We start from the raw sequence: 21847 nt of genomic DNA on the forward strand, positions 1-21847 counted from the left end.
TATCTACCTACCCACCCACCCATGTATCTATCCATCTACCTACCTACCTACCTAGCCCACCCACCTACCTACCCATGTATCTACCCACCTACCTACCTACCCACCTACCCATGTATCTATCCACCTACCTACCTACCCACCTACCCATGTATCTATCCACCTACCTACCTACCCACCTACCCATGTATCTATCCACCTACCTACCTACCCACCTACCCATGTATCTATCCACCTACCTACCCACCTACCCATGTATCTATCCACCTACCTACCTACCCACCTACCCATGTATCTATCCACCTACCTACCTACCTACCTACCCACGTATCTATCCACCTACCTACCTACCCACCTACCCATATACCTACCTACCCATGTATCTATCCATCTACCTATCCATCCATCCATGTACCTACCTACCTACCCATCCATGTACCTACCTACCCATCCATGTACCTACCTACCTACCCATCCATGTACCTACCTACCTACCCATCCATGTACCTACCTACCTACCCATCCATGTACCTACCTACCTACCCATCCATGTACCTACCTACCCATCCATCCATGTACCTACCTACACATTTTAACCATCAGCAGCTAAAACACTGACATTATCTTTTTTGAAACTAATAAATGACTGCATATTTTATAAAATACACATGTTTACATATTTATTGTTATAATGCTATGACTTTTTGTATACATATCTTTATTTAATCTTTTAAGTTCAATTATTTATTTTTCCTATTTATTTAATTGCACATCTTTACTTAACTCATTATGTTTGTATACATATTCGTATTCTAGCCTCTGAAGCATAAATAAATAAGGTGTTCTGATTACAGATAACTGACGCCTTCTCCTACACTATGAACCTGAACAATCAAAGCATTTACAGTTTGCTTTGAATTCCTGCACCTCAAAGATCTCGAAGCCGGCGATGTCCAGGATGCCGATGAAGGACGCCCCCTGCCTCTTGGTTTTGTCCAGAGCTTTGTTGATCCTCATGACGAGCCAGCGGAACATCCTCTCGTACGTAGCTTTAGCTAAAGCCTCCACGGCGAACTCCGCCTGCTCCTGAGTCTGAGCTTTCTGCACGTAGTCTCGGCCCACCTTGATCCTCGGGGACAGGATGGCCCGGGTGAAGTCCGTCACGTTCATGCCCATCAGGTGGCTCACCTTCTGGGCAGCTGGGGCACAGGAAGGGGGGGGGGGGGGGGGGAGGCAATGTTTATTTAAAGGGTGCATTTTAACAATTAAGCAATTCAAAGTGCTTTACAAAAAGTATTGAAAGCATCAAGACAAAGTGCAGAACACCGGGAGTTACCCAACCATCAGAACTTTCTTTTTTACTTAGGAATAGACACATTTCAAATTATATTTTAAAATGTTTTTACTAATTTCTTTTGTGTAAATAACTGTTCTTTCACTTTGAGTAATTGTATATGTATTGCACATTTTGACTTATGTTTATCGAGATATTTTACTGCATTTTATTCTAATCTGGGGCAAATTGCATAACTTATCCTTTTGGGTGAAGAAACTATTCTGAATCCAAGTTTAAAACAAGCTAAAATAGAAAAACATGGGTACAAAAAAAACAATAAAATGTACAGTCCAGTATAAGAGGAATAGTCATTTGATTTATTAAAATAGAAAAGTCTGATTTAAAAGTGTTGTCTGGGTTTATTGTTGAAACACTGAGGATAATAATTAAACTGTTTCTCCAAGTTCAGACCGAAGGAAAACGATAAGATAACAACTTGGTGGTATTGTACTGTTTCAAGTGTGACGACCCCTCCACACCACTAGGCGTCCCGTGGTCTCTCTCTCTGTGTTTACAGGATCCGGTGCTGTGGGGCCGGCGTTTACCTGATGAGCTGCACCTGGGTCGAAAAGCCTACAAGAAGAGAGCCCAGCCGGATACGCGTCTCTCGCTCTCATTCCTCTCGTGTTTACTTTTGTGTCCACTAATAAAGGATCGTAATATTTCCATACCCCTCGTCTCGCCTCCCAGCTTTTTGTTACAGCCCAAGAGCCGGGTTGTAACACAAGTGTAACGTACCGGTGTTGTCTGGCATGGAGGCCTGGTCTGTGTGGCGCTCCTTCTTGAAGCTCATGTTCCCGAGCTGCAGCACAGAGGAGACCACCTTCAACAAGCCTGCACAAAAACAACAAACGGGAGCATTGACAAGCTTTCAAGTTGCTGACATCAGCAGGTAAACAAAGGCAAAGTCCCACTCGGGGAAAACAAGTTGATTTGTATTGGGAAAATACAAGAATGTAATCTTCCAATATCAGAGTCCACATGATAACAAAGGTATCAACTGCAGCTGTGTGCGTGACAGGATGTGAGATGACCTAGAAGAGCATCAGGACTGCTTGAGGCAGATGATGGCTATGTGATGAACATGATGACTCAGCCTCTATGGAGAGAGACATCAAGCATGCTCATTTCTGACGTGGAGCTAATCTGAAGTAAACATTGAATACTGCTTTCTGTTCCTCCATCTGGTGACTGAGTGACTCCCTCTCTTGGATATCAGCGTGTGAAGGACACTGCTCAGGAACTAGCTGATGCTCTGTATGTGATGATATTTCCATTCTGGGGAGGATCACAGACACATGGATCCTGAGGTTCAAGCTCAAGCCGGGGACGAGGGATTATTAAACATTTTAAGTATTCAGAAAGTCAGAATTTTGACGAAAAAAAGTCTGAATTTTGAGGTTTCGAGAAAAAAATACAGAATTTTGAGGGGAAAAATCTGGATTTTGAGAATACAGAATTTTGAGGTTTTGAGAAAAGTCAGAATTTTGAGGTTTGTATGCGAGGACTACTTCCATTCTTGAGGATCATAAATACATGGACCCTGAGATTGAAGCTTAAGCCGGGGACCCGTGAGATTTGAGAGTAATCTTCCATACCGATCAGCTCATCCTCGGGGATGCTCATGATCTTGAAGGCATCCAGAGTCTCCGTGAACAGGTCCTTGTCATGCTGCCCGGGAATAGTGACGTTCCCGTTGGAGAGGAAGCGGTAGTTGTTGTAGTTCTCAAGGAGGAGTTCCTCTGAGAGAAAAAGGACGGTTGCAGTGAGTTAAAGGACAAAAGACAGACGGTAAAAATCCTTTTCAGGATTAACTCAGAAAGTCGTGTGTTCTTACCTCGCAGTTTGTCCCCGGCCCCCGTGAGGAGGTAGTAGAAGAGATGGAAGGTCCTCTCGTCTTTGGCCTGGCGAATGGCACGGGATTTCTCCAACAGGTCTAGTGGTCAATAGGTCAAGGACAAGTTCTCGAATACCATCATGACTAAAAAAGGCTTTAAACACAAGCCAACAAGTACTACGATGTCTTCTTAGCATAAGAGACGCAACTTGTTTGATGGACAGTATTTGGGATATACCGTGGCGGCGCCAGGGTACGGCTGGGGTCGGCTGCAGCCATACCAAGAAATGGCTTAGCCCCACCATGACAAATGATGTTAAAGTAAGCATGTTGAGAACACGGATTGTGTCCACAACACAAACTGATCCTGCTGTAACAACAAGTGCACGTTGCTGGTTGAGACCATTCGGGGTTATGCTAGAAGAGGGGTGCAAGGAATAGTCCAAGTAGTGGGGGGGTTTTATTCACTAAAGGTGTGGAAATTCTCTGGTGTTATAATATCAGCGCGGCCGCGGTCAGATCAAAATGCCTCCGAATGCAATTTGAATAGACCTGCAGCCAATCAGAGCAACGAAACGTTGGGTCTGCGTCACGCCTTACTGATTGAGATCGATCGGAACCGCCATTCAGTATCCCCATTGGATCTTCCACGTGTGCCATCATACGTCACGTTCACAGGGATCCCTTTTTATTTACGACAACACAAATGTACTGTTTTATTTCATACAGTTCCATTTTGATTGAGACGGGGAAATAATCTAAACCTCACGCGTGGCGTTTCACGCGATATAGCGTGTATATAATTACATTGCAAATACTGACTTGAGCCCCACCACTGCATAGGTTAGCCCTACCAACAAATATACTGCACGCCTCAAGAGTATCACAGAAATGGTTGGGTGAAAGTAGTAAAAAAAGTCGTTATAGTATTTTACAAAGAAGCCAAACAAAGTCACAGCACAGTATGTAATAAAAACGTTTCTAAAAAGGCTACGAAATCTCAAAGACGTTTGGATGTATTGAACATGACGGGGACGCAATGACCGTATGAAGGATACAAGTTTCAATATTGGCTCCAACGATGTAGCCATTGACATCAAAGTTGATCCTGATGAATTTTCCCTACAGGAGGCAGGAAGAACACAGATTTAAGAATGTGTGTGTGTGGAAAAGTTATTGAAAAGTCTGAATCAGAACACGTAGTACTCACGAATCGGGAAGAGTTGTCGTTTTTGACGGTCTTGGCGTTCCCGAAGGCTTCGAGGATGGGGTTGGCCTGCAGCAGCTGCTTCTCCAGCTCCCCCTGGTGGAAAGGAAGAGAACAGCAAGGCAAGAATATAAAGTACACGTTCCATTTGTTTACCACAAGTAGATCATAGGGAAGAGTATTAGGGCCAAGCATAAGGGAGTACAGAATGAGGAAGGTTTTTAAGATGGTATTATTGAATATTATTTGGCATTTTGAGAAAAGTCGTAATGTTAAGAGTATAGACGAACTATATTTTCAAAATGGGTTCACATTGCGTCTCAACATTTTAACTTTTGAGTTGGGTCAAAGAAATGTTAGACGTTTCCAACATTTCAACTTTATTCTCGACACTCAACATATTTCTCAATAACCTTCAAGAAAATAAAAACGCTTATCTTCACAATTTGACTATTCTCTAAATTTAAAAATGTAATATTTTTGGACTTTTTATTCCACCTTTCAAATTATTATTATTTTTCATTTCAACTTTTTATTGAATTTTCCATTTTATTCTCGACTTTTCAACTTTTAAAAAATTTAATTTACTTTTAACATTTGGACTTTTTCAAATCAACTAAAATGTTTTACTACAATCTCAAAATCCTAAATCCATCTACTCCATTTTCCCGTTACGCCCGGCCCTAATGCTCTTCTGTTAAATCAGGATAATTCTCAGCAACGGATACATCATCAGATCTTCAAGACGGATTCACTGTGAGACTTCTTCTCACCTGGTATTCATTGATAATAACTTTAATTAACAACATGCTGAAATAATAGAAATTCCCCACGATGTACTTACGTCCGAGGAGAACACGGAGGGAACAAAACATTTCAACATAAAAGGAGGGAACCATAAACACACCCGAGCAACACAAACACACACCCAAGCATTTCCCCCCCGTCATGTTAGTGCCCAAACCTGCAGACACCCAGAGACCTTCACCAGACACCCAGAGACCCTCACCAGACACCCAGAGACCCTCACCAGACAAGTGAACACCACACAAAACAAACGCTCCTTCCTACTGCAATATCACTTTCAACCGCTTCTTTCCGGCTATACCGTTTGGTTTTTAGTCGAGGTTTGCTAAGAATGTAAGCTTTGCAGATCACTCGAACATATCCAGAAAAAACATGATGACTTTTGCCAGAAATCATAAAAGGTGGTGCTTTCCGATTCATCGGTTAAGCACCTGTTAAGTAGAAATGTCTGAACTACCCGAGTGTCATCAAGTAGGCTTTCCAGAGTACAAGTTGACCTACTGAAGGCCCTGGATTGTATTCTTTTTTTTAAGGGTGTACCGAGGAGTTTAGAGCTTCATTCATAATTAAAATCAACATCTGAATGCCAATTAAATTAGTATTGTATTCGTAGATTTAGGTTCCTCTGGCGGTTGTTTGTAGAGCCCAGATGTTATCAAAAAAGGTGGATGTAAAAAAAAATAAAATCCAAATTGACATCAAAGATAGTTATGATAAAAAAATGTATTTATGATTCCATCTGATCACTAAACATTTTTAAGAATGACTTAAATAAATAAGAAGCTGATAACAGGTGTATGTTGAACACACATAACGCCCAAGCTGTTTTAATAATATGCAAAAAGAGAAGCACGATGAAACGTTGGACGCACAGTAGCGATACAAAATGAAAAATTCAACCAGACAAATCCATCTTTGAGACCAAAACAATTGCTGTGTCTTTTCCCAGCAAAGCCCCCCCCCTTTCCTCTTATCCTCCCATTGTCTGGCTGAATTCTTCACAGGAACACGTTTGGCTGCCACTGATCTGCAAACAAACTTCCTCCCTGCTTCCTATTGGCTGCCGAGACATGTCACCTCTGCCCTTCGTACAAAGTGACTCCCAGCGAGGGGGAGGAGAGGGAGGAGGATGAGGGCGGGGGAGGAAGGTGGTGACAGAAGCGGGGGGGGGGGGGGAGCGAATGGAGGGAGAGAGTTAACTCACATGTGACAGGAACGAGCTGTTCTGTTGATGGGAAGAGAGAAATACAACCTCAAAAAAAAGGGACGACAGATGTGGTTTTCATCAAACCCCACTGTGTTGCTTTCATCTATCAGAGAGCCAGACAACAGCAGCGCAGCTTTCCCACTCTGAGGTAATGTGAGGCTGCGAGACTGAGATATAGATATAGATATATATAGATATATATATGAGCAGGTACATCTGCAGGTATATCACACATGGCAAGGCCTCTGGTGAATGTTACACAGGAGAGCATTTACAAGCTGTACTTCGATTATAACCTGATGAATTTTGTAACTGAAATAATATTTCAAAAATTATACTAATAATAAAAAAGGTGATGTTTTTGATGAAATATGGGAACAAATAAAAACAAATAATAATATTTAAAAATTATAATAATAATAAAGTTAATTTATTTGTTGAAAAATTGGCAAAAAAACTCATATAATAATAAATTTAAATACACAGGATTTAATAGCTATTGTTGTGAGATGGAAATATATGCGATGTAAAAATAATAATAAAAGAGAATTTGATGAAAGATGGAGAAAAACTAAATAAAATTATACATAATAATAATAATGATGTATGCCCTGTAAAGATATGACCGTCTAAAATGAAAATATATGTAGAAAGCTGCACTCCTATTTATCTGGCTGGTATATAATGTTCTTCGATGGCAGCTCGACCACACAGGAGTTTGTCTACTGGATTAAAATCATGTACACACACTATAGTGCACACACACACTAATATCACACACATCACAGTCACAATGAAAGATGTCTGAAAACAGGGGAAGGGAAATGTCGTTCCTCACCTGAAAATGAAAATCAGTGAGAGATGGAGGAAGGGAGTGGGTGATAAAGGGGAGTGACTGGAGGGAAGGGATGTTCTGTGTGATGAGAGGCAGGACTGACCTGGTCTTTCTTGGTCTTGTGAGAGGAGGCAACGTGAGCCAGATACTGGATCACCTTCTTGGTGTTCTCCGTCTTACCGGCACCGGACTCTCCTCTGTGGGACAAGCGGCGGGAGAGTCAGAATAACAAGAGGGCTCGAAAAACACAAGATGTATGTTTGAAAATACATTTTGAACACAATCCAGTTATTTTTGTACTTCTCTCGTCTTTGTTTATATTTTCTTTCTATGTATAAACTATGTAGATTCAGCTGAGGAAAAACAGGTATGAAAAATAATAGGTTATAGTGTGAATAAAGAATTAATATAGGCTGCTATAAATGACATTTAAAAAATCTTTAAAAAGTTAAAGAACTTTTTCAAAACAGAAGTTTTAACCTGTTTAGCCCCGAGGCTGTTTTTCAGGTCTCAGGCTCGAAAATGACATGCCCAGAACAAAGGACTATAACTTCACTTCTAAAAAGGAGTACATTAATATCTTTATTCTCAAAGCAAGGATACACCTGTGAGCTGGATGTAGAAGAGTCAGAATCAATATAGGATGTTTTTATTTTAAAGTAAATTCAGATTGAACATAGTCAAACAATTTAAATGATAAATAAAACATGACTTATAGTGAAAACCAGCCTTGAATGATGGGATGGTCGACTAAAAGCTTTAGGACTCCAAACTATAACATATGATAAGTACCTTGTATCAAGATGGATGCAAAACAAGTGACCTTTTTAGAGAGGTTTAGAAAAAGAAACCCACTTCTGGGTCATTTGGGTGCATTTTCCATATCTCTGGCCCCCTCGGTGGATTGTGATTGACACCTCTTTGTAACCGTTAGAGCCAATAGAATCGAGGGGAAGATCCTAAAATCCATCTAAACATTACCCATTGGTGAATAGAGTGATGCGCAGCCAGAATGCCCAAAAGTATGTGATGTGTAACTCACGTGCAAAGAATGGACTGGTCTTCACGATCTGCAGAAAAAAGATACAAATGTTAAAACATGTCACCTTCCGCAGCTATGCTAAGTGAGTACATGTTATCACCACAATCCATACAGTTCTGTAGCCGGTACAACAGGAAGTCTATTGGCCACAGACGGGAAATGCATATCCGGCTTCCTGTAAAGGGGCGCTACCGGGTTTCACACTCACCAGCCAATTACCCTCGCCTCCCAAAAATGTGGTCTGAAATCTCCTAACATGGAGAACAAGAGCACCAATGGAACGGAGAGGGAGTTGGTTTTTTATGTGAGGTGCGTGACGGCATATCAGAAGAAAAGAAAAAAGGACAGTATACTGCACAAGGCTTAAGAAACACATTGTCATAAAAAAAGCTGTGCAGGAAATGCCAATTAGGTGCTCTTCATGTGCGGGGTTGGTCGTAAACGTGGATTAAAGTCACAATTACTTCCTATATAGGTAATGTGGAAACAGATCAAAGCTACAAGAAAACAAGACACCATAAGATGCCAAAACAAACCATACCAAAACACAATCCCAACAAAATGACTTTTAAATTGAAACTCAGTTTTAAAAATACACTTTGTGAAGAGTCGTAGCTGCAAGGTGTTCTTGGTTTCCTCCCGTTTGTATTAAATATTAAACAAGAAACACTCCTTCCTTGAACGAGAGCGTTGGAGAACTCTGCTACCAATAAAGTTCAATAATCTGGAGCCAATAGCCGCTTTCACACCAAGTACTTTCCCGTACTTCGTGCCAGCACTTAGTGCCCCATGGAACTAAGTACAGATCGCGTTCACACCGGAATAAAGTCCCTGAGGGAAAATTAGGCAAATGAAGCCGCTGACGTCACTTAGTCTTCTTCTGCTGCTTACTGGCAGGCCGCAAACAACTTCACGGCGTATACTGCCGCCCGGAGTCCCCGGAGTTGGGGCCTTCGAGTAAATCGCCAACACCTATAACGCTAATGCCAGCAAATACAATGGCGGCTTCACAAAACTTTTAAGAGTTTTACGGGGCGTGGTTTGCAATTCGCCCAGAAATCGAAATCGGTACTTCTTTCTCCCCAGGATAGTCCCACCTCTCCAGCAGGCACTAACAATGGGGGTAAAAGTTCTCGGAACTAAGAACTCTTTTTGGTGTGAACGCAAAATTCCAGGCACTAACGGAACTAAACGGGAAAGTACGGATAAAAGTACCCCGGTGTGAACGCGCCTATTGTCTTCCATTTAAAGGCTGAAACTCAATATACAAGCTACTCCCATGTACCCAATTTATTTTTTAGAGCAGGTAGTGATGCAGATGTATGTATAGGAATTTAATAGTCTCACAGGAGTCGTATCGTTTATAGCTCCAAGCAGTACCACTCTGAACAGTAGCTTCATTGACAATGAGGTCTTAAAGGGACCACTATTACAAGCAAGGGGCTGTTTGAATACATGCGAAAAGTCTTCATCGAGTAGTGAACTTTAAATTCCCCTACATTATGTCCCACTAATGTCCTCGTGGTGCCTTACCCTGCATCATGCTTCTGTAAGCCGTGTCAGTGATGGCGTAGATGTGAGGCGGCATTTCGTGCCTCTTCTTGCCCTTGTACATGTCAACGATCTCCTCCGAGTAGATGGGCAGGTTCTTGTACGGGTTTATCACCACGCAGAAGAGCCCGGAGTAAGTCTGCAGGGCGGAGAGAGGAGGCGTTTAGGAAGAGATGGCAAAACATACATTTCAGCAGGATAAACTCTATAAATGAACACCAATTTTGTAATTGTTTAAGGTTAAATGCAACCGCCAGAAGTTAAAAGCTAATGCTAGGCTATAAAGGAACAACAGCACGGTCACATGACCTCACGTCACCACCGCTAAGCTAAAGGCAGCTAATGCTAGGCTATAAAGGAACAACAGCACGGTCACATGACTTCACGTCACCACCGCTAAGCTAAAGGAGGCTAATGTTGGGCGTGATGTTTATTCATCTGATTTAGACACTCGTTACCTTTCATAAACTCACCAGTGGGGTATTTATTGATGTATATTGATTTATGTCGTAGAACCAAAATGTAAATTATCTTCAGCTTGTGTTAGCCTGAAATAAGGTCTGTGGCTAACAACCAAAAACACATTCAAATAAAGCGTTGACTTTGAGATAGGAATCATGAATTGCTTTCTCATTTCCGTGTTTTAGAACTCATTCCTGCACCACTCTTTTGAACATCGAATAAAAAGTGAAGGAACTCGTGGAAGAGGAGGGTCGAAATATAAAGACGGGATGTGTGAAATATATAATGAAGAAGATTTGTCCTCAGAATCAAGCTCTCAGACGTCTATAAAATGAGGAAGCTCTCATGGACTCGGCAGTGATTCAATAACAAGCTTCCCTTCCCCCCACCAAGACTTTCTCATGACTCGTTACCCTCCTATATCATTATGTAATCTCAACCCCACCCTGCTGCAACTTTGAACTGCAGATTGACCGAGCGAGCTGCAGCTTCTCCACATCCAAGTATCTCAGGTAGAAATTATCTTTCCTGCTTTGAACATTAAAACCCACCTTTATCCCTTTCCATAAACTCCACTACATGTTTCCCTTTGAGCATCTGTTCCCCTCCTACCATCATCAGCTGCATTCCTGTGCTGCCCTCCCAACATTTCTGTACCAGGCGTCTCTCCCTCTGTTGTACACCCGCTCCCCCTTGAGAGAAAAAGCTCAGTCTAAAAGACTCCAGAGCCCAGAGGCCCTCTAACCGAGCGTAGCCTGGTCTCTGTGGGGGGGGGGGGGACAACAGGCCTGTGTTGATATGACCGGGTCAGACTACACACTATCAAAGAGAGCAAATCACTCCCAGCCCGACCACATGAGGATAAAAACATTAATTATGTGGGAAGTTATCGCAGTTACACGATTTACATTCCATGTCCATCGCTGCAAAAGAAATGGACGCCCATTCTTCTTCTTCTCTAACTATTTTTCTCACATCTCTCATGGTGCATTGTTTCCTGTTTACAAGATAACTCCAAACGCAGGGCGAGCAAACAAGACGGGGTGCAGGGGGAGAAACGCTCGCATATTTAATTAATTTATTTTGCAGTGACAAGTTGCGTATAATGGTTTGTGTTGAACAATGGAGCCTAATGAGATAATTAGGAGATGAAATGCTGTGGAGACGGCCATGACGGATTGTTTTCTTTAAGCCAGAGGGGATTTCGTAACAATTAAAAAAAGGAACTAGGGGTGGGCTATTCGGGGAATATCACCACAATATTTCTTTGGAAATGCTTTGATATTTTCCCCATTGTGTCGGGCTGACTATTGATGGTTTCACAAAACAGTCCCACATTGAGGTCTTTGATAAATTATCTTCATTAATCCTCCGATACAATGACTTGGTGGTTAAAGATAATTGGGAAAAGACATCCCTTTACATTAACATTCCAATACTGGCCAAATTTAACCGTCCCATATATTCATCCCAATTACAGCAACGTCTAACATCTGACCACATCTGGTTTCGTCGCCTCAAAGTCAATAGTTTCTGGAATGTGTTTTTGGTTAGACGCATGAAATAAGGTCTGTAGAATGTTCTTGTTCTATGACAATAAATATGTCAGTAGATACCCCACTGGTGAATCTAAAACAGCGGACGCCAACAAGTTTCTAACGGAGACAACTAAGCATGAGCAACATAAGCCACCTTTAGCTTAGCGGTGGGGACATCATAAACACGTGTTGCCACAGATGTTATTTCCTGCTAAATCAAACGGTAAAATCTCATTGGCTTTGTGGTGGGAGCGCTTCAGGGTCGGCCGACAGAGCAGAACCCAGATCAAAAGCACGCTGAAGGCTCCTTGAGCATGTTTTCTCTCACTGATCGTGCCGTTGTGTCTTGATATCTGTCTGTTGATGTTACACATGGAGCTGCTGTGATGCAAGGAGCATTTCAGACTTGATCTGACCATTCAAGTATTATCGCATCGTACGATTGTGCACCCTTGAAGGTTGGGTACTCACGTATATGAGCCCCGAGTAGTATCTCTCCTTCAGGTTGTGCAGCACCGACGCCTCGTTCAGGCAGGTGAGCTCCGCCATGTCCTCCACCTTGCTGAACTTGGGCGGGTTCATCTTCTGGATGTCGTCCTTGTTGACGCGGACCTTCTTCGCCGAGTCGGCCAGCTCCACCACGCACTCGTCGCCGCGCTCCTCCTTCACGGAGCCGCACTCGAAGCCCAGGCGCTCCGAGGGAACCCATACCAGCTTCTTGGTGGCCCAGTCGGCCTGAGCCAGAGGGTTGTTGACCGGGTTGCGGTCCACGTACAGGAACTTGTCAGCGGCCGACATGGTAGCTGTTTACAGAGAGAGGAAGGCAAGTTTATTTACACCGCACCTTTCAACACAAGGCAATTCAAAGTGCTTTACAAAAATGAAAGACATTCAGAAAATGCAAAGATAATAAAATAAAAAATACATGGATAAAAGTTACAGTGAAGTCTAAGATGTGAATAGTTCAATTAAAAGCAGCAGCAAAAAGAAAAGTCTTCAGCCTGGATTTAAAAGTAGTCAGAGATACAGCGGCCGTCAGGTTTCTGGGAGTTTGTTCCAGATGTTTGGAGCATAATAACTGAAGAGTGTTTCTTGTTAAGGCAAGTTCATGTTGTTATGAACAGTGGCTAGAAATGTAGATATCAATTAGGGGTCCACACCTAATCTAAATGGCAATATGGACTAGTGGAATATCCAAATCACAATGACATTTTTGGTAACGGAAAAATATGAGAAAACAGGATATGAAATCCTTGTTTTGATCAGATCCTCTTTACAGAAACAAAAGATATTAAAACAAATGTGAATATGGTTTCAAAAAGTTATCATTCTCCTCGATATTGTGAAATCATAATGCAATATCAGGCAAAAATAATTGCAATTACTTATTTTTTCTGAATCGTTCAGCTCTAAAAATCTCAAACCTTATTTAAATCTAAGGTTTGATTACAAGTTAGATGATTCGTAATGTCTGTATATTTTCTAACCACTAGCCTCACTTCAAACAATGCGACTATGACCATCGAGTAACGTGCCATATGTATCGGGCCACAATCCTATTTTGAATACGTATGGGTCAGACGGTTGTGTACTGCCATCGGAAAGAGAGTGTACTTTTATAGATGACAAAATAATTGATGAGAGAAACACATTAAGAACTGCATTGATCGCACAGACGGGAGATACTTGGGGAAACTCCAGTGCCAGCAGTTTGGAAACTCAACTGAAAGCTATGCATTCTCAATATACTCCACACAGGCGTTTTACAGGCTTAGTGAATGAAGAAGTGATCTTGATTTATACAGAAGAACCATCCAAGACGCATTGCAAACACACTTCTACAGGCAATGATGTCAAAGTAACAGTGCCTCTTCTTCACATTATATTCGAGACGTTTAAAATGTCCTATAATGTGTGCAATAGTGGCTTGGAACATGCCAGGGCACCAAATGTGGGTTTTAATATCCAAAATGTGTGGTTTCTTTTTTCCAACTGGCTCGCTGCTCCGGCACCCGGTGGAAAGCCTTGGCATTGCGACACGTCTTCAATAAAACCTGGCAGCAAAGCAGTGTTTCGTGTTCAGGGCCAGACCTTTGCTACCCTTTCATCTTCACATGCAATCTCTGAGGAATGCTCAAGTCTCCTCTGATGGGATGTACGGCAGGAAGAGTCTGCTGGAGTGATGTCGGGTCGACATAAAACACAACCACGTCGAGCGAGGCTCTGCGATACTTCTTTTGCAAACTGCTGTGAGCAATAAATACAAATTCCAGTGGCTGGACCCAGAGATTTAAGATCATCTCGGTGTTTCAGAGTGATCAAATAACCGTCTGTCTGCTGGTGGGAAGGCAGCATGTCTGTGTTGTCTTTACCATGGTTGGTTGGGTATCTGCTCAGAAGCGGTTAGGGGAGGAGAGTTGGCTGTGGGTGATTGAGAGATAACGAAAACCTCTGCCTGGCCCTTATCAACTGAACAGTTCCAGGGACTAAACCCAGTAGGTTCACCAGGAAACAAAAGTCCCCTTTGTTCATTACCGTTTATTTCTTCCTCGGAGAAACCATAAAGATAAAGGATCAAAGCAGTAAAAGGCAAGTCAAGAGAACAAGTGGGGTATACAACACCACTCATCATGCCCCTGGTCATTTACTGTAACCTAAAGAAGTGATGACCATCTGAAGAACAGCATTTACTCAATTATTAATAGAGTAGTTTTCCTTAGTCACGTTCTCTCTTTCTCTCGTGGTAGCCTTGGTCACGTTCTCTCTCTCGTGGTAGCCTATCTTTCGTTTCCTTTGTTTGTTCTTTTAGACACATTTCGGTTGTGTCAATAAAAAAAAACATGGAATACATTCCTATCTCCTTACATGGATCCTAGCCACAATCAATAGGTAGCAGTGGAGGTTTGTGTATTCACTCGGCAGCAACCCTTCCAACAGGCTATGCTAACCGTTCAGAAAGTCAATGGTTAATGGAGGCAATGAAGTATTTTTTCTGATGTCTGTAAAATACTGTACTGGAAAAACTCTGCACCGCCAAAGAAGTGACAAAAATCCCCTCCTGCAATTTGCATATTGAAACGGTTCATTTCACAAGTATTTGCTTCCTTGTTGCGAGACGTGATGATTTGAGAGGCAACTTTTCAAACTACATTAAGTTTCTCATAAGAATTGCAGTAAACTTAAACTGGTGTGAAATGCATAATCAAACATAACTACACTGCTAATTTATTATACAACTACATCACGTAAAGGCATATGGACAACAAGCGCTGCACAAGCTGCTGCTCCTATAATACACTTCTGAAAGCTCCCACACAAAGCATGTTGTTGACAGGGAGTGCTGCGGGTAAACTCATATAGAAAGTGGCTAGACCAGTGCGACCAGTTTGGAGCAAGAGGCAGAAAGATCTGAGCCGACACACCCAACTACAGGGAAGAGACACTCGGGCCATTAACTGATCATGGTTTGCTTTCACTGACAGCGAGGAGACTTCACCATCCCAATTAGAATTCCTACACGGCGGGAGAATGACAGTTTTCCCAGCAGCACTAGGGTCGTTGGCCTTTTTGGAATCGTCTCACCTCCAATAAAAATAAAAACCTTGAGTGACACTGAGAGGCAGAGCAGAGGTCAGGTTCAACCCAGCGTAACATTCATCATGTATGACATAAATATCAGCTGGCAGTGTTTCATATCTCCGAAGGTTTTTGCGTCGTTGGCAGTGGGGCGAGGTTTCCGTGCCAAATCTCTTGCTCAACATCCGTAAACACTGCCTTCACACAACTCTGCAGAAGTTAGTTTCAATGCAGGACAATCGGTTTAAAGAGCAGATGAGTATTTGAACGAAGACGGGGCAAAACATTGGATTCACTTCGAGAAGGCCAACCGACAGGTCGTTTCATACTAATCTCCAAAAGATTCTTGATATTAGTTGACTATATTTTTCAAGGATAATGTGAGCGCTTCAATTATTATGATTCTCACTAATATTGCAAAACATATCACAATAGTCCAAAAAGTTTAATTTAGTTCAATACATTCAAATTGAACCGACTCATATATTCATCCATCTCCAACTATAGCAACTTTGTTCCTCACTATCATCAACTATGCGCCTGACAAAAAGCAGTCCAACGAACACAGCATTCCTCATCTCAACTGAAAAAAAGTGTCCGACCCTTGAGAGCAAAGGGAAGAGGTTGCTGCGTTCAACAGGGTTGCGTCGGCCCCGTCTGTTCCGGCACATTAACCCCGAACTGTGAGAAAGAAAGCAGAGCGAGAGCCATTCTTCTCATGACCCCTGCCTCCCTCGGACTGCGCTACAGCTGACGTCCATCACCGCTACACCCGCCTCCAAACGCATCTCTAATATGGACCCCATCCTGAACAGAACGTGGGGCAAATTAGTCCTGCTTTACCTCTCAGCTGGCACCCTCCGAATACTCCCCCCCCCCCCCCCCCCCCCCCCCCGCCTCTCTGTTGATGCAGTCTTTTCAGGGTCGCATTCCTCCCGCACTCACCCTTTATCAGGGAGCAGCAGCATTCCTCACATTTCTCAATGCCTGCCTGCCTCCCCCCTTCTTTACATCTCTCAGACTTATTGTATGGCTTTGCTTCCCGCTTCCCCCTCCCATCACACCGGCAGTCATGTGTGCCTTTAGGAGTTTCATCACTCGTGGGAGATCAGCATCATCTGGCAGTAGAGCTGCAGACATCGAACAGACCTAAGTGCTCTCATTTCCTTTGTGTACGTTCCATGATCCTTTAAAATTCGGCGCATTACTCGCTCCACTACATTGGGACAAGTTGGGTTGAGTCCGAGCCATGGCTGATTATAATCCCGGTAGCTTTGTTGCAAAAGCAAGAACAACGAAGAACACGCCTAAAGATGAGGCTTGTTTGCTTTCATCATTGTACTCGAGGTGCAGGTACGCATCACAGACGCATCTGTTGCTGCAGTCTGATGGATTAAGCGTGTATTGCAACTAAAGCGTTGTTTTCAGTAGCAATTAATCAGCCAATTATTGTTCACATTAATGGCTTTGAATGCAATTACCTTTAATTAAAAGTCAGCTTCAAGATCATGTTTTATTAGGGCTGGACAATATGGGGATAATACAATATGTGTGTCCAAATAGCTCAATCGATAGGGGACGATATTGTAGCCTTGACTATTGATGCTTTTACAAATATTTACACAATGAGAATTTTGATAAATGGTCGTCAGTAATGAGGATTTATCGACTTTGCAAGAAAAGGCAACAAATAGAAAAGCTACAAGTCTGAGAAATACAGAAAATGTCATTTACTTTAGTGTAATGCATTTAAATGCAGCACAAACTTGCAAAATTGGGATATCCTAAGTGTATACAGATAGGATATATCATCACATATCATAAAATCAGTATAACCCAACTTCAATTGATCAGTAGAGCAAAACCAGAAAGATATTCAGTATACTCAATTTGAAAATTGGTAATAGTTTACTTTTACACGATCAATATTTACCCATTACTTTTCTACCAATCAATTCAAGTCTAAAGTACAACATGCGTAGTGAAGTCTGTTGATATCTGCCTCAGTCCGACGCTTGCCACAGATAACTCGGTGACACACTTCCAACCACCTCTCCGGAGAGTAGCTTGAGGACTAAAATTACACCAGAAGCTATTCTAGGTAGCGCTGTTCTATATTGAAAGAAGAAAAAAAAGGAGGGGTAAAGAATTTCAGATGAAGGCCTTTCCCTGGTGTCGGCGGAGGGTTATAGTAAGACATGGATGTTGACTTTGAGATAGAACAGTGTGCATCGAGGCACCCCCCCCCCTGCTTCCCCGGCTCAGATTCCAGCCAACTCCATAATCCCGTAAGAATCAAGGTTTCTTGTCACTTTGCAAGACGCTGTGAAAGCATCCACTATTTATTCTGGCGAGACCCATTTACGATGATTAGCTGGGAGATAATCATAACAAGGATTACTCTTAATTGAACCCGTGGCAGCGAGGCACCTCGAAACCAAGCCCTGGGCCAAAATCCTTGAACGTTATCAAACCTGACGGAGGCACCGGTAAAGGATTAGGCTGCGTTCTAAAAAGGCCCAAATGGGGAACATACCTCGCTCAAAGGGGGTGACGCTTTCTTGCATTTGATATATTGTGATTTAGGAAAACAATGCCCTCTTGGCGTTTTTTTTTTTTTTTTTGAGTCAGGCACAATGAGTTTACATTTATACAGTCAATATTTTTATTTATTTTTCCCCTTTCCCTCCCTCCCGGTCCTAGCTAGTAAAATAAATAACTAAATAAATAAGAGATACCTGTATAGGTAAAAGTAAAGTAATATAGAAGATAATATTAAAAGAAAATGTATAGATAAGGGAATAAAGAATAGTAACAGTAATACTTGTACCCATATACTCATATGTATACCCACATGTACACATATATACACGTACCTACCTACATACATGTATACAAAGACAGAAGAAATAAATAAAAAAATATATAAAAAGAGACACAAGAAAAAAAGGTGTTTTCTAATGATGTATTCATTGCTGCAGTACTATTCTATTTTCTGTAATCAAAATGCCCATGTGAATACAGAGTTAGCTGAGCTTGGGAAAAGCAGAACCATAAAATAAATATCACAAGGAAGAGAGGACCGAAGCCCGTTTTAGAAACCAGACCAGAGGCCAGAATGTGGTGGAACAGAGGAAGTGATGCAGGGGCTGGACTTTGAGAAAGAAGCGTAGGAGAAACCAGGATAGGAAGGGGGAAAAAAGGAAAAAGCGAGAATTGAATGTCCTTTTTAGTCCCGGTTGGAAGGCGGCTCGACCCAGGTCTTTATAACATTCAGGCCATACATCCATCAGTCAGACTCCCATTCCTTTCCACCTCAGTGACTCTTCCTGTAAAAACCAGGAGTCGAAACAACCTCTACCACTGCATGACCATGTGAAGCCAAACCCTCCGACGGGAACCTAGAAACCAGCTGTGCCCCATTGACAGGAATATTAATAGAATGCCTGAAAAGTCAATAACGCTGGAGCACCAATTGCATCCCATCACAACAGCGCAGCTGGCTTCGGCCGAGCCTGTCGTCGGCTTCCAATGTGTTTATCTTACTCTCTCCAGCAAATACTCCCTATCTCTCGCTCAAGTGACAGGACTCCAGGGTCTCGGCTTGGACACTGTAACTCTTCCCCCCCCCCCCCCAACAAGCGAATGATTTACTGACTTTGAGCGCATTTTCTCATGAAAGTAGATTTGTTGTTTGGCAAAAACAAGGGAAAATGAACAGGAAAGAAAAAGCCTAAAGCTCGGGTGTAGTTTTAGCTTGCTTTGTTTTACCATTATACTCAAAGTGCAGGTAGACGTGTTGGTCGCCATTCACACGGCACTGAAAACCATCTGTTGCTGCAGTCCAATGGATTAAAAGCATGTATTGAAAACAGAGAAAAATGCTTAAAAAGTCATCCTCGAAATGACGTCTTCGTACCGTCTTTTTGTCAGACGATGCTCAATTTGAAACCAGGGAATGTTTATACTTTTACCGGATTATCGATATACAAATGCAGACACTATTTTAGCTGCAGTCACATAGTGCAACCACTTTTCATTATCAATGAATCTGCAAATTAGTTTCAACTAGTGGTGCACGATAAATATCGGCCCGATAACAGGAATTAGGACATCATCTTGATAAACCCGATAACAGTATTAATAGCCCCGATAATATACAATTTATTTTTTGGGTAGAAAAAAGTACTGCGGTGCGGGTGGGTTGGAATGAGGGGCGCTTGTTTTACCCTCGGCTCCTCCCGTTTTGCCAGTACTGTGGTATTGTGGTTTAGGAAGAGGGGAGTTCTTCACCAATCCAGCGCTCCCTAACTCGTGCCTGGCTGTGACGTAAATGGCGTGCGGCCGTGAAGCCAGGACAGTAAACAAACATGTCGTCGGTAGTATGGGACTATTTCAAAGTTAGATAGTTCGCTTGCTATTTGTATTAACAGATGCAGAAGTTCCACGAGGAGGGAAGAAGGCAACGAGCTATAATACTTCCAACCTGATCAGTCACCTGAAACATCGCCATGGCTACGATGGTGTGTTCAAAGCGTACGAAGACGCCTGCGCTGCTAAACTAGCGGCGAATCCAAAGCCAGCTGCAAAGGCACCGGGGCTTTTACCTATCGACGAGGCTTTTGAAAAAGGCAAGAAGTTTATTTGGGAAAATAAATATGGTCACTTTGAAGTCACAACTGTTCTTGGCTTTGTTTTGTTCATAGTAGTAATGCTCATGTCCTTTGCTCACTACTAGTCTCTTTTACCACCAGGTGTGCAAAAACTACAGGTACATTTAATATATATATTATATTATTATCGGTTATCGGTTTCGGTCTTGAGAAGCAGGAAGTTATCGTATCGGTTTCAAAACAGCTACCCAAGTGCACCATCGAACGCACGATTGCCTGGTTATTGGCCAAACCAGAGCAGACGCCGCACGGCACCAGAAGGCCCTCTTACTGGAACACTCCACAGTATTGACTTGGATAGATCGGTGGTTACGTAAGCGCCAGACGGTGAAAGAATGCAGAGGGGAGTTAAGATACACATTTTAATTTGTCAGCATTGCTTATTTTCTGAGGAATGCTGAACTGGCCATGTCTTTCATTTCTGACAGAAGCAGTGAAATAAATCTAAGATGAAGTCATCCCATCTGCGCCTATGAACTTAAACTTTTTATCCCATCACCAGACAATGATACTTCTTGACCTTTACATCACTTGTTATCTCTACCAAGAGCACTCATTCTCATCAGACACTCGGTGACGTCCAAGTGGCCACATGTTAGTCCCACATCCTGGACATCTGGTGTGCAACACAATTCTGGACTGACATGGGAATAAACCGTCCAATGGTAGACAGGAGACTCATTACACAGCATGTTTCAAAGTTCAAAGTGCAAAACTGAGTGTGTTGAATATGCGTTGTGCAACTACTTTTCTATGGCATTACATGGCAGGTGTGCAGCTCACACACACACAACCACGGACAAAGTCTACTTCCTTCCTTGTACAGTAATACAACCCAGTTTTACCACAAACGCCTCAGTCTCTGCTTCTGAATGCATGACTTTAAATGTCATTTGGATAACCTGTACAAATGCATTGCTGAGTTACATCGACTAAAACTGCACAATATGCTCATAATTATTATACGATGTAAAATAAGGTTTTGACATCATAATCGAGTCCTCAGGTAGGGCGATTCAATTACAAACGCTCTTTAAAATTGGCTTTGAAATATAATTTATCAGTGCCTCTTGTGTTCAGTCCAATGTTCAATATCAGAAAGAGGATATTTTTTATTCAACAAGCAAAGCGATACTTTAGCAGCACTAAAAGTAGGAGAAAAACAACATAATGCACTTTAATATCAGTTTATTGCATTATTCAACCCTATAAAAACATCAATAAAAAGACTTCCACCTTCAAGTATTTTCTACAAGGAAGTAACGTGGGGAAATTCACCGCCAAGTGCTGACTATGACTTCTTCTTAAACAAACAGGAAGTTGGTTCATTTACCCTCCACCGCAGAGGTCGGAAATCACTGATCGAGCATTACCTCATCGCTGGTGCCACAAAACAGAAAGCCGAATGATCTGGAGAGCCGCGAGTATCCGTCACAAGAGGCCAGGTCGAAGTCTGTGGTCAGAAATCTGAACAAGGCGTTGCTTTAATCCGAGTCAGGGTGCAACTATTTCCTGCCATTGTTCGGCCCTCATTGTAACCGTACAGGTGCTGTGAGGGGGAGGGTGGAGCAAAGCAAGATAAACAGAGGAAAGGAGGGGGGGGGGGGGGTCGAGGAAATGAAGGAACACAGACGGGAGTAAAGGGCACAGGGAAGAGGAGGCCAAGACACAACGAGGAAATGTAAGAAATAAATCGGCAGCGAAAGGAAATGGGGAAACCCAAAACACACTGCGCAGATATATCCTCAGGCAAAGTCAGCTCAACCGTTCTGACTGAGG

The 21847-nt window shown here is 42.4% G+C and overlaps 1 protein-coding gene across 2 annotated transcripts in view; it reads right to left on the bottom strand.

The window, feature by feature from the left end:
- LOC117450981 (myosin-9-like) overlaps positions 1–21847 on the bottom strand; it is a 58748-nt gene that overhangs the window by 31014 nt on the left and 5887 nt on the right. The window contains exons 2-12 of one of the 2 annotated variants that reach the window (XM_034089047.2): positions 12291–12622; positions 9802–9958; positions 8269–8296; positions 7330–7423; positions 6389–6409; positions 4381–4473; positions 4229–4292; positions 3171–3269; positions 2932–3075; positions 2072–2167; positions 925–1196 (exon numbers count right to left, since the gene is read on the bottom strand). In XM_034089047.2, the coding sequence (XP_033944938.2) occupies positions 925–1196; positions 2072–2167; positions 2932–3075; positions 3171–3269; positions 4229–4292; positions 4381–4473; positions 6389–6409; positions 7330–7423; positions 8269–8296; positions 9802–9958; positions 12291–12617 (1395 nt within the window). In that variant the 5' untranslated portion in view covers positions 12618–12622. The remainder of the gene's footprint in view (positions 1–924; positions 1197–2071; positions 2168–2931; positions 3076–3170; positions 3270–4228; positions 4293–4380; positions 4474–6388; positions 6410–7329; positions 7424–8268; positions 8297–9801; positions 9959–12290; positions 12623–21847) is intronic. The other variant, XM_034089048.2, reaches the window with a different exon arrangement.

The sequence above is a fragment of the Pseudochaenichthys georgianus genome, chromosome 8 (assembly GCF_902827115.2).
Source record: "Pseudochaenichthys georgianus chromosome 8, fPseGeo1.2, whole genome shotgun sequence".
NCBI classification, from domain to species: Eukaryota; Metazoa; Chordata; class Actinopteri; order Perciformes; family Channichthyidae; genus Pseudochaenichthys; species Pseudochaenichthys georgianus.